The sequence below is a fragment of the Ascoidea rubescens genome (genome assembly GCF_001661345.1).
Source record: "Ascoidea rubescens DSM 1968 unplaced genomic scaffold ASCRUscaffold_4, whole genome shotgun sequence".
NCBI classification, from domain to species: domain Eukaryota; kingdom Fungi; phylum Ascomycota; class Saccharomycetes; order Ascoideales; family Ascoideaceae; genus Ascoidea; species Ascoidea rubescens.
Window position 1 is genome coordinate 608,014 of NW_017962916.1, and position 15,161 is coordinate 623,174.

Below are 15,161 nucleotides of genomic sequence, written 5' to 3' on the forward strand. Positions count from 1 at the left end.
GAACCAACCCCAGGAGCTACAATAACTTTGCCAACAATGGGATCAGTAATAACGGTAACAATAATCCGTCCTCCAATTCAACCTATGCGTTCGCAAATGATAATAATAACAATAGCAATAACAATAACTCTGTTATCCCCAACTTGAATCCCTCTGTAATACTAAATAAAATACTAAAAGAAATGGATTTGGAGTATGACGAAAATCTTGGAATGTTGGATGGTGATTTGATGTTGAGGAAAGACATATCTCAGTTGAAATTAAACACACTAGTAAATTTGAAAAACTTTGTTGAACTATTGAAAAAAAGACTATCAAAGATATCTTCTGAGGACTCTAATTTGATTCTTAAAATAACAGATGCCGTAAAACTAAAAGACCCATCTTTCGGACTATCTTCAACTTCTTTCAAATCCGGCGACACTGGATTTACTGGATCTTCAAATAACGATTTCTCAAGATTAGCAAGCACTGTAGAACATGCAGATAAAAAAAGAAAGCTATCCAGCAGCCGGTATGAATCAAAAAATGAAAACTATAAAAAACTGTTACCAAAGGATGATTTGGTCCACAAAAAGTCTCTAAGCAGAATACCAATCGAATCAAAAGATTCGAATAAGATTGATAATCACAGAGTGAACAAATTTGATAACTCGCAATTTGAACCAACTGCTCATAAAAATGATGGCTCAAATAGAGTCGAGTCAGCTCCTCTTAATGGCTATTTAAACACTAATAAGAACGATAATCATAGCAATTTGAATTTGAATCTGAATTTGAATTCAAATAAAAACAATGAATATTCCACTATTAGAAAAAACATCAACATCAATACTCTAAAAAAGAAATCTACAGAAACAAAGATAAAATCAACTATATCTATTGAATCCAAAAGAGCTAAATCCGTTTCCCCTGCAGCTCAGTTGAAGGATTTATCTTATCTGCAAATAAGACGATCAAAATCCACAAGCGTTAAAGATAAAGCCTTGCTGAAGACTTTGCTGAACAAGACCCAACAGCGACCTTCTGCACCTAAATATATACCATCTATCAAAGGGAGTCCTTCCAACAGACTTTCTTCAACAAAGGAATCTAATGATAATCAAGCGAAAAAAAATGAAATTGAGATTAAAATAGAGGAAACAGAATCGCTTGACAAAAATACTACATCTGAATCCGATGTGGCTAATAATTACAATAGACTATCAAAGAAAACAAAACAAGATCGAATAAAGGATAAAATAGATAATGACACCTCCTTGATAAATAATGATCCAGTAAATACCACATACCCAACAGATCATCTAATAGACATTTCCCATTTTCCAGATTCTTCACATTCAATTAAAAATGACTCAATTATAGAAATCCCCAAATCTGATTTTCTTGATCCTCTTGTTTTGAACATTGCAAAGGAAAGATTGGAGTTATTTGACGAAAGTAAATACATTGATAATAGAGAAGAATATGTGAAAAAGAGATGTGGAATTACATATTATCCCCCAAACGATTTAAAGGATCAATTGCCTGGAGAGATACCTGATTATGATTTCAGTTCAATGAAGGCACCAACAAATCAAATACCTTATAACACTTTTCAAACATACATTGAGGCTTATTTTAGACCATATACAGAAGATGATATAGAATTTTTAAGCAAGAAATTCGTCATTCCGGACAATTTATTAGAAAACAAAAATTATAATCCTAAAGTTAGTCCATTTATAACACCTAAATTAGGAACACTATACTCCAAATTATGGACGGAAGAAGACAATTCATTTGATAATAACAATTCCAATGTAAATAAAAACAGTACCATTGAAGATGTCTTGAGAGATAAATTGATTCCCAAAGGCAGTTCTGAACAATTGACAGATGAATTATTAGAAAAGGATCAAGTTAGTTGCGGTCCGTTAGTGAGTAGATTACTATCAGCTATTTTAAAACTTGATAATAATGGAGACAATAGTATGAATAGAGACAATACCAAAGATGATGATAGTAATAAAGATAATAACAATAGCAGTAATGGAGATAATATTAGTGTTAATAATAATGGGAATAATAATGACAGTGGAGATAATAATGGGGTAATAAAAATTAAAAAAGAAGATAAAATAATTGATTTGGATGATATAAATAATAAGAAAAGTAAAGAAAAAAAAGAAGAAAGCAACTATTTAGAGATATTTAGTAATGATCAACAAAATTACAAATTGCCATCAATAAAAACGGATTACAATTCATTAGAAGAACGAGTAAAACGCGAATTGAAATATGTTGGAGTGTTTATGAATCTTAAGAATAATAGTATTAATATAATAGAAGATAGAGTGTATAGTGATAATAAGAATGGAGGTGGTAATAATGGTAATAATGGTAATAAGAATGGAGTAGAAAATGGATATTTACAGAGCATTAGTGAAAATAAGAGTTTGAGTAATAATAGCAAGGAAAATGGGAATATGGGTTCTAATGATAGTTTGAAGAATAAAGGGAAAAAAGATGAAGGCAATGAAGAAGATTTTGATTCGCTATGGATTAAAAATCGACAAGATGATGAGATTTCTGTTGAGTTGAGGTTATTACAAAAGAAATTGAAGGTTGTTAATAAGAAGAACAACTTACGGAAAAAGGCACTAATTCCCAAGATCAATTATCTGTTGGCGTGGCAAGAGTATTATTCAATTTTAGAAGATTTGAGCAAACAAGTTGATCAGGCGTATATTAAGAGAACGAAGGTTCCCAAGTCTAGAAGGAGGAAAGGGTATTCCAATAATAGTACGAAAAGTAATAATAGTAATATTAATATTAATATTAATATTAATAGTGAGAACGGTAATAATGTTGTTAATAGTGTTAGTAATAATGGGAATGGGAATGGGAGTGTTGGTAATAATGGGAATGGGATAGTGACAGGAAATGGGACAGGGACAGGAAATGGAAATGGAAACGAAAATGGGAATAATAATGGAGAATATGATAGTGGGTATAATATGAATCAGATCAATCAAAGTAATCTAACACATCAACAGATAATAAATAATGGATTACGGTCGTTATTGGATAAGAGAAATAAATGGATAAATGACATTGGGATTATATTTAAAAGTTTAGAGGAGACAATTGGAATACCTAGTGAGAGCATATTTGATAAGAAGATTGAGGAGATCAATGATGATAATATCGATGATTTCATGGATGAAGACGACGAAGAGGAAGAGATTGAGGATGAGTTACAATTAGATGAGAATATCGAAGAGGAGTGAAAGAGAAAAGAGAAAAGAAAAAAGTCAATTGATAAATTGATAAGTAGATAAATAGTTTATTGATTATTTAATCATTTAATCATTTGTTGTTTTCATTTTGTAGAATTGTATTAAAGAATTTTGATTATATTATATGTGAGAAATAGAATAGAATAAGAAAAAAAAGCTATGAAAAGAAGTAAATATAAAGAGATAAAGATAAGATAAATAAAAAGGATTTGAATTATTTACATAATTACTTGAATAGGGAATTAATCGAATAGGGAATTAATTGAATGGTTATTTTAGGAAATGAGCGGATTAGGAAATGAGTGAATCAGGGAAACCAGAGTTTCATGAAAATGGAAGTGAAACCAATATCGTGAACTTCCATTTCGTAGATTCCTACCAAACTGACTAGGGAACCTAGACTTAGCAATCTTAAAGCAGTGTAGTGTAGTTTTCCGTAGACTCTTCTTGGGATATAATCGATGATACAACTGGTGAAACCTGCGTGGCAGTGGACAAGCAATATGATGGACAATATGGAGTCAGCGATGGGGGAGAGAGAGCCGGTAGCAAAGGGAGCGATGGTTAGAGGAACCAAGCCTATGCCCAAGAGTCTTTCGATGGTCCAGTGTCTTGAGCCCTCGAATGGGTCGGCAGGAGGAGGGATGTATGCGTCATTAACAGTTCCAACAATGTAGCCTGGGGGTTGGGGAATGGTTGGAATGAAGGTCTTTTGGGGGAGAGGGTTGACGTAGTTGGAGAAGGAAGTTCTGAATAGTTTTGGAGAGATTTTTGGGAAGGCAGATCTTGAGGATTTGAAGATGCCCAAGGCAGAAGTTGAGAAGACCATGCTGAGTAGGTGAGAGTGTGGATATAGATATAGATATAGATATGGATATGGATATAGATATAGATATATGTATATGTATATGAATAAGAATATGAATATGTATATGAATATGGTGAAGAAGAAGATGGAGAGAATATATAGAGAAAAGAGTCGACGAACAATAGGCGATGAGCAGCAAAGGAAAAAGCGAGAGAAGGAGATTAGAAATGCGTAAAGAACGCGCTTTCATTGGTATAGAAAAAGCCGAGCTGCGGCCGGGCCCGCGTTAGAAATAAGACCGGGAGCGCCAGTTGTGTGGATATCCACGTGGTTTAGACGTGTTATTACGTGAACGGTTAAACACGCAATGTTACATAAGCAGGACGTGTTTGGGCGAGATAGGAGGAGGAGGAGGAGGAGGAGAGGTGTAACAGAGAGGAAGAGAAACAGATGAATTGATTAATGCAGTAGATATTTGGGGAATCATTTGTAGAACCACTTGTTTTTTTCCCATCTATCATCTTGGATAAAGCTGGTTAGGATTTTTGAGTTTGAGGTTTGAAGAAGAGGGTGGCCAGCGACAATGCTGAGAAATTTTTCCAAGCCTTGTCTTCTTTTTTCGATTTCAAAGTCGTTGAATTTGTTTTTGTTGAGGTAGATTTTGGGGGGCAAGGAGGGTATTACCACTCGAGAGCTTTCGTTTTGGAGGGCGATTTTGAAGGATTCAAAGTCTGAGTAACGACGTCTAACGGATGAGGTTTTCTTTTTGAAGGCAGGAATATTTGTTCTACAGACTATTTCGTAATCGGTAAACATACCTCTGCCGTAGCCATGGGTTTGAGGGTCTCTGATTTCGATTTCTAAGAAGTTTTCCGGCTCGCCATAGATTTCATCGAAGGTTTGCTGTTTTATCTTTGGGAGGGAAGATGAATTGTATCTACTATCGGCAGAGGAATTATGGTCGTTTGAGTTGTAATTGGATGAGTATGAGTGGAAAGAGGAGTTTAGTGTTTCTTCAAAAGATCTAAAGGGTTTATCAGGCATGGTGGTTTAGTAATTGAGTAGAGTAGGCAAAGAAGTAGGCAAGCAGGCAGGCAGACAGGGCAGGCAGGGGAATTGGATAGATGATAAGGGAGATGATAGAGAAAGGTGGATGGTGATGGATCAGAAGATAAAGTATAAAAGGATGATAACGGACAAGAGCCCTAATTGCGAACTGGATCTTGGAAAGGCCAGGTGCGTGAGGACGCATTGGACACGCGTTGCACACGCGCCGTTGATTCTGCACTTACAGGCACACGCACGCATAGTGCATGTGTGCTGAAAAGAGGCAGTTTTCGAGCCCAAAAAGGAGTGTCCTGATTGAGGAGTGTTCTAGGCGGAAGCGGATAAACGTGGACGCGGGACAGACGCCGGGAATTTGAGAAGCGGAAGGAGCGCTTAGTGGGTTGGGCGCATTTGCACTAGGCTCTGATCTTCTGTATGGAGCAGTGCTGTGTTTGCATGTTTCCGTTGTGCTCGGTCGTTGGTAACAGTCGAAAGGACATCTTTTGGCAGTGTTTTTTGGCAGTGTCTTGAACATTTCACACGCCTGTGTTTCGAGGCCGTTTCTTTTCGTCTGCCAGCTTGCATTTGGCGTCGCGTTTGGTTTCTTTTGCCGGCCGCTCCCTCCACCGCACAAATGGGACGCGCACGCCCTCCTGGCCCTGATAAGCAGCCCCCAGCGTGAGGCGCAAGTGACTTTCCACTCTAGAAGCGGGAGAACTGCAGCGACTTACACCGAACGGCATTCAACGGCCGTCCGAGCCGGTTCGATAATTTGAGGTTGAAAGAAGTGTGAAAGAAATGTGAAGGAAGCGTGAAGGCTGTTAGAAAAGAGCCAATTGATGATAGAGATATAATAGAATACGCTGGAACAGGATATAATATCATAGAATATAATAGAATCGAGAACTTGCCATCAAACACTAGCCTCTGCTTGAATCTCAAAGTTGCAAAGGCCCTGCAAAAGGTACTGCTCTAAGTGAATAACGACGCCAGTTATCAACCAATAACTCAATCCCCAAAGTTGATCTAATACACCAGCACTAAGACATCAGCTGTAGAACACTTGAATAGAAGAGTTTGATAGAGATACTGAACAAATAGCGAAGAGATACTGAAGTGATACTGAAGTGATACTGAAGAGATATCGAAGAGATATCGAAGAAATACTCGAGACAATAAAAAAGAGAAGATACTGAAAGTCCTCTCTTTTTGTCCATTTCATTCTCTTTTTATTTAAACTTTTCCATAGCTCAATTATAATTTGTCTTTTAGTCCATTTTGTCGTTTTTATCACTTTTCATCTTTTCCAGTCATTTCAAGTCATTTTAAGTCAATTCAAACATTTAAAATTTTTAAACCTTTTAAACCTTTTAAACCTATTAAAACTTTTAAAACTTTTAAAACATTCAAAACACTTTCAACATTTAAAACATTTCAGATATTCAAATTTAATTAGTTTTAATTAATTTTAATTAATTCTAATCAAATTCTAATCAAATCAGATCAAACATACTCTCCCTTCCTTTTCACCCAATTAGCCAACTCTATTCCTTTCCGATATACTGTCTTTCAATTAATCTAATTTGCTTTACTTTAATCCACTTTACTTTAAAGTAATTTGCTGTTTTACTTATTTTATTGCTGTATTACCTTATTTTACCACATTACATTTCCATTACATTTCCATTACACTCCCATTACACTTACATTACACTCCCATTACTCTCTTATTTTCGCTAACATTAACATTGTTACTATTATTATTCTCGCTCTATCACTCTATCTCTAACTTTACTATCAACCTATCTCATTTCCCTCCCATTCTACTCTCATTCTTTCCTCTTGCTTTCCTTTTGGCTTTCCCTTTCCTCTCTCTCTCTCCCCCTCTACTTTCCCTGTTCTTTCTTTTTTTTCTTTTTTTTCTAAAAGAAAAAATGAAAAAAATGAGATGGACCTCAAGAAACAAACGTCGTAGTGTTTCTCACATTAAAAACTTTTCAAATTTACCAATCAATAATAACAATAATAACAATAATAATAATATTTCTAATAATAACTCTAACAATAACAACAATAACAACAATAACAACAATAATAACAATAATAACAATAACAATATTACTAATAACGACTCTAATTCTATTTCTATCTCTAATTCTAATTATAACAACTCAAATTCTGACTTAATACCTGATATTTCTCAATTTAACACTACTAACAACAACACCAACAACTTTAACAACTCTGTCTCTTCCTTTAACTACCAAAACTCCTCCTCTCTATCGCCTCGCTCTTCTTCCTCTTCAACTCTCGACAACATCCCTCCCTCCTTCCACAAAAACCCCTCCTCTTCCTCCTTCAACAACTCCTTCAACAACTCCTACTCAAACCACACTTCTGACAATAACAATAACAACAACAGCAACAGCAACAGCAACAACAACAATACTTCCCTATCCAATTCAATATCAACTCTAACTCCAAAGACACAACCCCACTACCAACAATCAAAACAAGATTCCTCTGATTCCTCCTCCATCTCAAACTCAATCGTCTCTTCCAATCAAAATATGACTGTTGTGGTCGACAAAAAACCTGAAATTTATTCAATCAACAACAACAACAACAATAACAATAAAATAAAAAATCTACAACACTCATTTCAAGACCTCTCCATTTCTTCAATGCCAAAGATAAACAACATCTCCTCCCCCTCAAACGTCAAACTAGACTACAGTGCACAGAACATATCCTCTCTAATCAATTCACAACCATCCTGCTCAACAACTGCCACCTCAAACATAAACTCTCTGTCTCTAAAGGAATCCTACGAATACGACTCCTCCATACTAACTTCATCTACTCTAGTCGAAAACCTCAACAGATACGATCTATCCCACGACGAAAATCATCATCATCATCAAAACAACAACAACAACAACAACAATCACTCCCACTACACTACAAACCACAACGATGATCCCAATCTCAACCCCACCATCAACATCAACACCACAAATGACTCAAACAACAACTCCTCCTCCTTTGTAAACTCTTTCAAAAACTCTTCCTCAACCTCAAATTTAAACATAAACATGTCCTTCAACTCAATTCACTCAAATCACTCCCACCCAAAACTAAACGCCAACAACTACGATAACTACTCCTTCAAAACAGGCTGGCTCAACAAAACAAGCTCCAACGTTAATAGTTGGTCAAACAATATCAACCCTGATTCATGGAGACTATACAAAGCTGAACTAAAAGGTCCCAGCCTACTCCTCTACAAACCTCCCAACGATCTAGGTGTTAAAAACTTCGACCCAAATCTAGACTTGAATAAACAAATCCTATATCCCCAAATCGACGAAGAGTTTCAACCCCAGTCCTCCTCCATACCAAACCCTTCCACTTCCTCAATAATATCTTCAAATCAACTGTCCTCAAATCAAATACGACATTCCAGAAATATGTCGACAATTAACAATCAACCCCAATCCATAAACCAAAAATCATCAAACAACAACAACAGCAATGCTAACACTAATACTAATAATGACAATAATAACATTGATGATAAAAACAACTCCCATAACTCTGATACTCAATGCTCAACCTCTTTACGATCCACTTCAACTATAAAAATAAATAAAATCTTATCTCCAATATCTATCCCAACCATCAAACCAAAACTAACTTACCTCTCAGCCAACTACCCTCATCCTCAATTGAAGCTAGATATCAACACTGGCTCGATTCTATCTGGCACTCTAGAAGCAATCTGTCATACTGTCCTATTTAACGATTCCGAATCTGAAAAATTCATCGACTCAATCCTAAGTATTGTCCCTCTTTTTGGCGATATCAAAGAATGCATTGAATACTTTATCGAATACTCAATCACCTTCACTTCCAACCCACAACAATTGAAAAAATGCATATCAAACTTAAAATTCCCAATACCCCAGAACATTTATACCACAATCCAAATCTCAGAACAAATAGACTCAAAAATTACAACAAGACTAGGCTCAGTTGTTGTTAAAATTCAAGACAGATTTTCCGGAATGCTATTAGACCAAAACATCTTTGAAAACTTGTTAAGATTACTAGAACTAATCACTATACATAATCAAGAATTCGGCTTATCCCTAAAAAATTCTGTTCAAAACAAACAAATCGAAATGACTGAACTACTCGTCTTCAACAAAAATAACCTCGCAAGACCTTTAAAAGAAGAACAGTCCTTATCCGCCGAAAGATTTCTACAAATCGAACTAAATGAATTTGCTGATCAAATAAATCTAATGGATCTAAGATTCAATCAAGAATGGAACCCTAAAACTGACCCTTCCCTACTATATGAAACTGGTTACACCTACTCTCGCTACAATCCTCTAATTTATGACGCTATATCAAATATCCATTACTTGGGCAGATTGCTAGTAGACCATTTATTTGTCGACGAAAAATCTAGAAATAATCCCGAATTTCGTGCAGAAATATTAAGCCGTTGGATTCTATTAGGACTGTTATTCGATCAAAAAGGTGATATGGTTAGTTGGTTGGCTATTGCCTCCGTAATATGCTCAATCCCAGTTCTAAGATTACGCAAAACTTGGTCCTTTATTGAGTCAAAGGTTCAGAAAATTGCTTCATCCCAATTTGCTCCTGTCATTTTTGAACTTGATAGAAGAAGTTTAATATCAGAAGCTACTCACAAGACTGCTTATCATGTCATAGCTCCTCAAGGAATCGGTAAAACATACTCTAAAAACAGAGTTGTCCCTTATTTTGGTGATCTAAGTATCAAAATGGTTGCTAGCTCGAATATTAAACAATGCGAAAAGAGAGATCAGCGTATTAAAATCTCATTTTCAAGATGGGATGAATACCTAGACCAAGTCCAAGATATAAAAGATTTTGGCCCATTTCCTAAACCCATCCCGGGCCTTCAAAAATTATTATATAATTTACTAAACACACATGTCTCATTGCCACCACTTAAGCAAGAAGATATAATGGAATTATCCTTAGAAGTTGAATCAAATTATACTGGAAACTTTTTCGAATATCATTTCTTACCGAAAACTCCTTTTACTAATGGAGGTTTTGCTCCAATTGTATTTAATGAAGTCTTACCATATTATAAATTTTTAGACCAAGATTCATTGTTGGAGGCCAGTGGAATTCCAAAAAACAGAAAAAGAGAGAGAGAGAAAGAAAGAAGGTTGGCCATTGCAAAAGAGTTTGGTGAAGATGGTGAGCGTCTAGAAAGAAAAATTGATCACATAACAGCGCCAAATATGAATGCTCATATTACTGGCATTGATGAGGTGGACATTTTAAACTATTCAGCAACTATTAAACTTGAAAGTCATAACCTTTTCATGGATTATGTCAAAGACATTTTTAATATCGACACATCAATATTTCATATATCTGATGGAATTGTATTTAAAACACAAAACGATAACGGTTTTAAGTTTCCGGGCTTTTCAGGGAACGACGAAGACAATAAATTTAGAAACAGTAAAAGAGTTTCTGTTGTTGATTCAAATGATGTTTTCAATATTTTGGATAAGCCTATATCAATTAATGTTGTTCTAAAATCTGTATCACTTGAGAGATTAATTGATATATTAGTTTTAACCCCTGGCATATTTTCTCATTTTATTGAAAAAGCAGACATTGATAAATATTTTTCTATGATTCAAACCGATCAAAACAGTGTTGGATATAATTTTGTCAATTTAAATATGGATTTAAGACTATTTACTGCTACATTTTTTGCCTGCTACAGAAGTTTCTGCTGTCCAATACAATTACTAAAAAGTCTTGGAAGACGTTTTGTGGGTGCTAAATCTGCTGCAATATCTATTCAAAGACTAAAAGAAAGTAACTATCATACTGAAGACCATGTTTTCCCAGATTGGGATTCATCAAGTGGAATCGATGATCCTGAAGTAAACTGGAAATATGCTGGGCAAATTGGAATAGGAGTTCTTGAAGCATTATATATCATGGTTTCCGATCATTTTAGTGACTTTGCTGATGATCTATCTACCAGACAAATGTTTTTAGAAATTTTGAAAATTATCGATCAAGAAGTTTCATTAGATTGGAAAACAATTCTTTCTAGATATAAATACACCGAGCAATATGCAGAACTCAAGCCACTATTTGAAAGGCTTTTGTCATTATACAAAAAGATTAGAAAAACATACATCAAAAAATCCTACAGGCCTATTGATCCTTATATGAAAACTCAGACCTATAGCTCGACTTTATCTACAATTCCTCATAATGGGTTGTTACCTTCTTCCAGCCTATTTAACGAAATTGAAGAATTCATAGAAAAACTCGACATTATCATTTGTGAAGCCTTTAACTATATTTCGGTTTCTGATTGGATGACTGTTTTTGAATTATTGGAAATGCAAATTATCAAAAATCCGACTAGCCTTTTTAACTATAAATCAATGAACACTACGACTTCAGAAGATGACTTAAAGATTTCAACAATTTTTTTATTTATTGAAACTCTATATGGTGAAAATTCGGATGATTTAATAATAAAAAAATTTCCTCCATCTGTGCAAAGTATTATTGAATTACATTCTAGGATTGAACATTATTTTAAAGCGTTGATTACAGATCCAAAAATTACCATTGTTGAACGTCGTGGAAGAATGGCTACAATACTAACAATGCTCAAAATTTCTCGTTGCAGAATGGAGAGCTTAGATTTATTCATTGAAAACTCACAAGTAAGTTCTTCAGCTCACATTCCATCCTTTCTTGAATCATGTATTTCTCAAGCTATCATTTCTCCAGAAAGTAGGTGGTTTGTAAATACCTGGATATACACATCTGCCAAAATTAATACTGGAAAGAATATTTATAAATGGGATACTTTATCCGACTTATTACCGGTATTTCCTTCATCTATTCTTAGTGATGGGTTGAAGCATAATTTGACTCCTTGTGTGGGTTGGTTGGTCGAGAGATTGCTTGAGATAGCGTTGTATATTCCAAATATATCTGTTCAAGATAGCAAGTTGATTAACTTTGATAAACGTCGTTTTCTTTTTAATACCGTAACGTCCGTGCTAGAAATGAAGCCATTTGAATATAATATTACACCAGAAGAGTTTGATCATATCAAAAATAATTTTGCATTTCTTTATGTTTTGAAAAAAGATCCTTTCAAAATTTCAGATATCAGAAATACTTCTCAAAGAGAAAATAAAGAATACTCTAGAAATGAACAAAGAAATAGATTATTTTCGACTTTAGTCAAAGCTGAATATGATAAATTGAGTAGAGATAGCAAAAAGAGAGATATGTTGGAGATTCATGAGAATAAGTACCGCAACCAAAAATTTCCTATTTCACAATTCACCTCTAATATCACAACTGGAAACAGACCAACCCATCACCAACCAACAACGTCTTCATCTTCTTCTATTCACTCCTTGCAAAATTCAAAACGTACTCAAACTAATTCTAGTAATAATTTGAATGAAAAATCTAACGGTTTCCAATCAAATTCGAAACAAAATGGTAGATTTAGAATTGGAGGGTTGTTTAAGAGCGCTGTCAGACCATTTTCAATCAATGTTGGAAATTCATGGGCAACTGATAAAGTATGTGCTCCATCAGAACTTCCAAACCCTTATACAATTAACGATCTGAGATCAAAACCTTTGTTTCAAATATCCTTATTTGAGTGCAAACCATTAATTATCCACTCTTCATCTATTCAAGGTTTTTTCAAAATAGTATCTCTATCTGGTGAAGAATATTCGTTTCAAGCTGCAAATAACAGAGAAGCTTCTGATTGGGTCAAAACCCTTCAACTTTCTAAAAGATACAATTACTTGTCAAAGGATTCCAAATGTAATAGCGACACTAAAGTATTTGGCGTTCCAATTCAAGATGTCTGCGAAAGAGAAGGCAGATACGTTCCTAGTGTCGTTGAAGATTTGTTATCTGAAATTGAAAAACGCGGGTTAGATGAAGTTGGTCTTTACAGAGTTCCTGGGGCTGTAGCCAACATTCAAGCTTTGAAACTTGCTTTTGACGAGGGCGAACGCATTTCTATGAATGATCAACGCTGGTCAGAAATCAATACATTAGCCGGATGTTTTAAATTATATTTAAGAGAGTTGCCTGATTCCCTTTTAACATCTGAAATGTTGCCCAGTTTTGTTTCAGCTGCCAAATCTGAAGATGTAATTGGTACTTTACGTGATCTCGTACGTCAATTACCAAAGTATAACTATTATCTTTTGAAAAGATTGGTCGAGCATTTAAATAAAGTGACTGAGAAATCCGAAAGCAATCGTATGGATGCACCAAACCTTGCAATGGTGTTTTCCATGAGTTTTTTGAGTGATGATGACTATGGTTCTAACTTGGGATCCTTGCAAACAATTTTAAATTTGATGATTAAGACTCCATATGATTTTTTTGAAAATACTTCTATGGATAGAGCAAGTGCTGTTTACCTTTTTTAACTACATAACCCTTTAAACATCGGGTATAAAAATAATTATGTTTGATTGTAATTATGTTTTAATTTTTTTTTATTTTTGTTAAATTTAATGTTTGCCTAAAATTTTGGGGTTGCTTATGCTTTTGGGTGTTGATTATGTTCCTATCTCAATCTTTGTTTTGCTCTTGAACCGGCAAATCCAACTAATACTTATCGGACTTTTTTTAATTTGTTGTAAATTTTATTTCCTATTAAATTTTTTTAATTGATTTTAATTTTCCTCCATTTTCCTTCATTTTACTTGATTTACTGTTATACTTAATAGTTTTGCTTTGTTTATTATTATATTTATTATTATATCTATTATTATATTTATTTATTACCTTTATTATTATGTTTCAATTTCTATTATTTTCACTGTTTATTTATTGATTGATTTCCTTCAAGGTATATTATTGTTTATTGTTTCAAGTTTTAAGTTTCAAGTCTTAAGTTTCTTGAAGCCCTTTATTTTTTATTTTTTTGTTTTAACAACTTTAGTTTTATATTTTTAGAAAGTATTTTTTTATTCTCAATATAGTTTGTAAAACAATTTTTAATTAATAATTTTTAAACGAATGTTAAGATTGTGTAAATTATCAAAAAGTAGAACTGAAGAATATCAAGCAATAGTTCTTCAGGTATCAAGAGAAACCTTTGCTGTTAAGCCAGTTGGAAAAACCTCTTGCATCCATGAAACCTCAATAGCAGAGCAATTTCTAGCATATCCTTTAGTGGTAAACACAAATTCAGTGTACATTATTGCTTCTTGTTTGGTACCAAAAATCAACGAAGAAGGATGGATCGAGATCAATTGACCTGAAGTCACAGTTCTATAAGATCTATCAGGAAGCCCCAAGGCAGTATTTGTAAAAAAACCTTTTAAAAAGGACTTTAATATATCACTAACATTGAATGCTTTTGTCAACTTTTCAGACATCATGTCTGAGTCATTTTCACCATCTAAATATAAGATGTGTTTATTGTGTTTTCTGTCGCTTTTAAGCATTGTGTTCATATAATCATTTAGCTGTTTTCTAATTCTGAGAACATTTTGAAATCCTCTGAAATTTAAAGACAATTCTTCACACCATTTTTTTTTCTGTTTGTCATTATTGATATCAACAAAATAATCAAAGAGCTCTTTAAACATCAATAAGTCGCCAAATCTTGAACCTAAATTGCATAAATTTCTTCTTTTTTCATTCACTTCATCTCGAACTTCAGGTAGTGGATTGAATATAAGATTTTGAACATTTAGACAAGCTACAATATCAATGACAGGTTGAAGGCAATTTAAATCAAAAGCTGTTAGCAAGACCACTGCTAGTTGAGGAGGAACAGGAAAAATAGCCATTTTGTTGCCTAGTTTTGTTATTTTGCCATTGTCATCCAATGCCTTTAAGATATACAACTGCTGTAAAGCTGAAAATAGAGACTCTTCACCAGGATGTTCAATCCATGACCAATTGATTATATCATCTAC

The 15,161-nt window shown here is 34.2% G+C and overlaps 4 protein-coding genes across 4 annotated transcripts; 2 read left to right on the forward strand and 2 right to left on the reverse strand.

Moving 5' to 3' along the window:
- Positions 1 to 152: 152 nt before the first annotated feature.
- NGG1 (histone acetyltransferase NGG1) lies at positions 153 to 3,194 on the forward strand (the record flags this gene model as incomplete). The annotated part of the gene is made up of 5 exons (XM_020190039.1): positions 153 to 365; positions 1,089 to 2,048; positions 2,190 to 2,361; positions 2,500 to 2,770; positions 3,020 to 3,194. Coding segments are annotated over 5 exons (1,791 nt in total), but the record flags the coding sequence as incomplete, so codon positions are not given.
- Positions 3,195 to 3,588: 394 nt separating this feature from the next.
- ASCRUDRAFT_69644 (CybS family protein) lies at positions 3,589 to 4,110 on the reverse strand (the record flags this gene model as incomplete). The annotated part of the gene is made up of 1 exon (XM_020191692.1): positions 3,589 to 4,110. One exon carries the CDS (start codon positions 4,108 to 4,110, stop codon positions 3,589 to 3,591), a length of 522 nt encoding a protein of 173 aa, XP_020048238.1.
- A 468-nt stretch (positions 4,111 to 4,578) lies between these two features.
- On the reverse strand, positions 4,579 to 5,022 carry SNX3 (Snx3p; the record flags this gene model as incomplete). The annotated part of the gene is made up of 1 exon (XM_020189639.1): positions 4,579 to 5,022. A coding segment is annotated over one exon (444 nt), but the record flags the coding sequence as incomplete, so codon positions are not given.
- Positions 5,023 to 7,079: 2,057 nt separating this feature from the next.
- On the forward strand, positions 7,080 to 13,658 carry BEM2 (GTPase-activating protein BEM2; the record flags this gene model as incomplete). The annotated part of the gene is made up of 1 exon (XM_020192484.1): positions 7,080 to 13,658. One exon carries the CDS (start codon positions 7,080 to 7,082, stop codon positions 13,656 to 13,658), a length of 6,579 nt encoding a protein of 2,192 aa, XP_020048240.1.
- Positions 13,659 to 15,161: the final 1,503 nt, after the last annotated feature.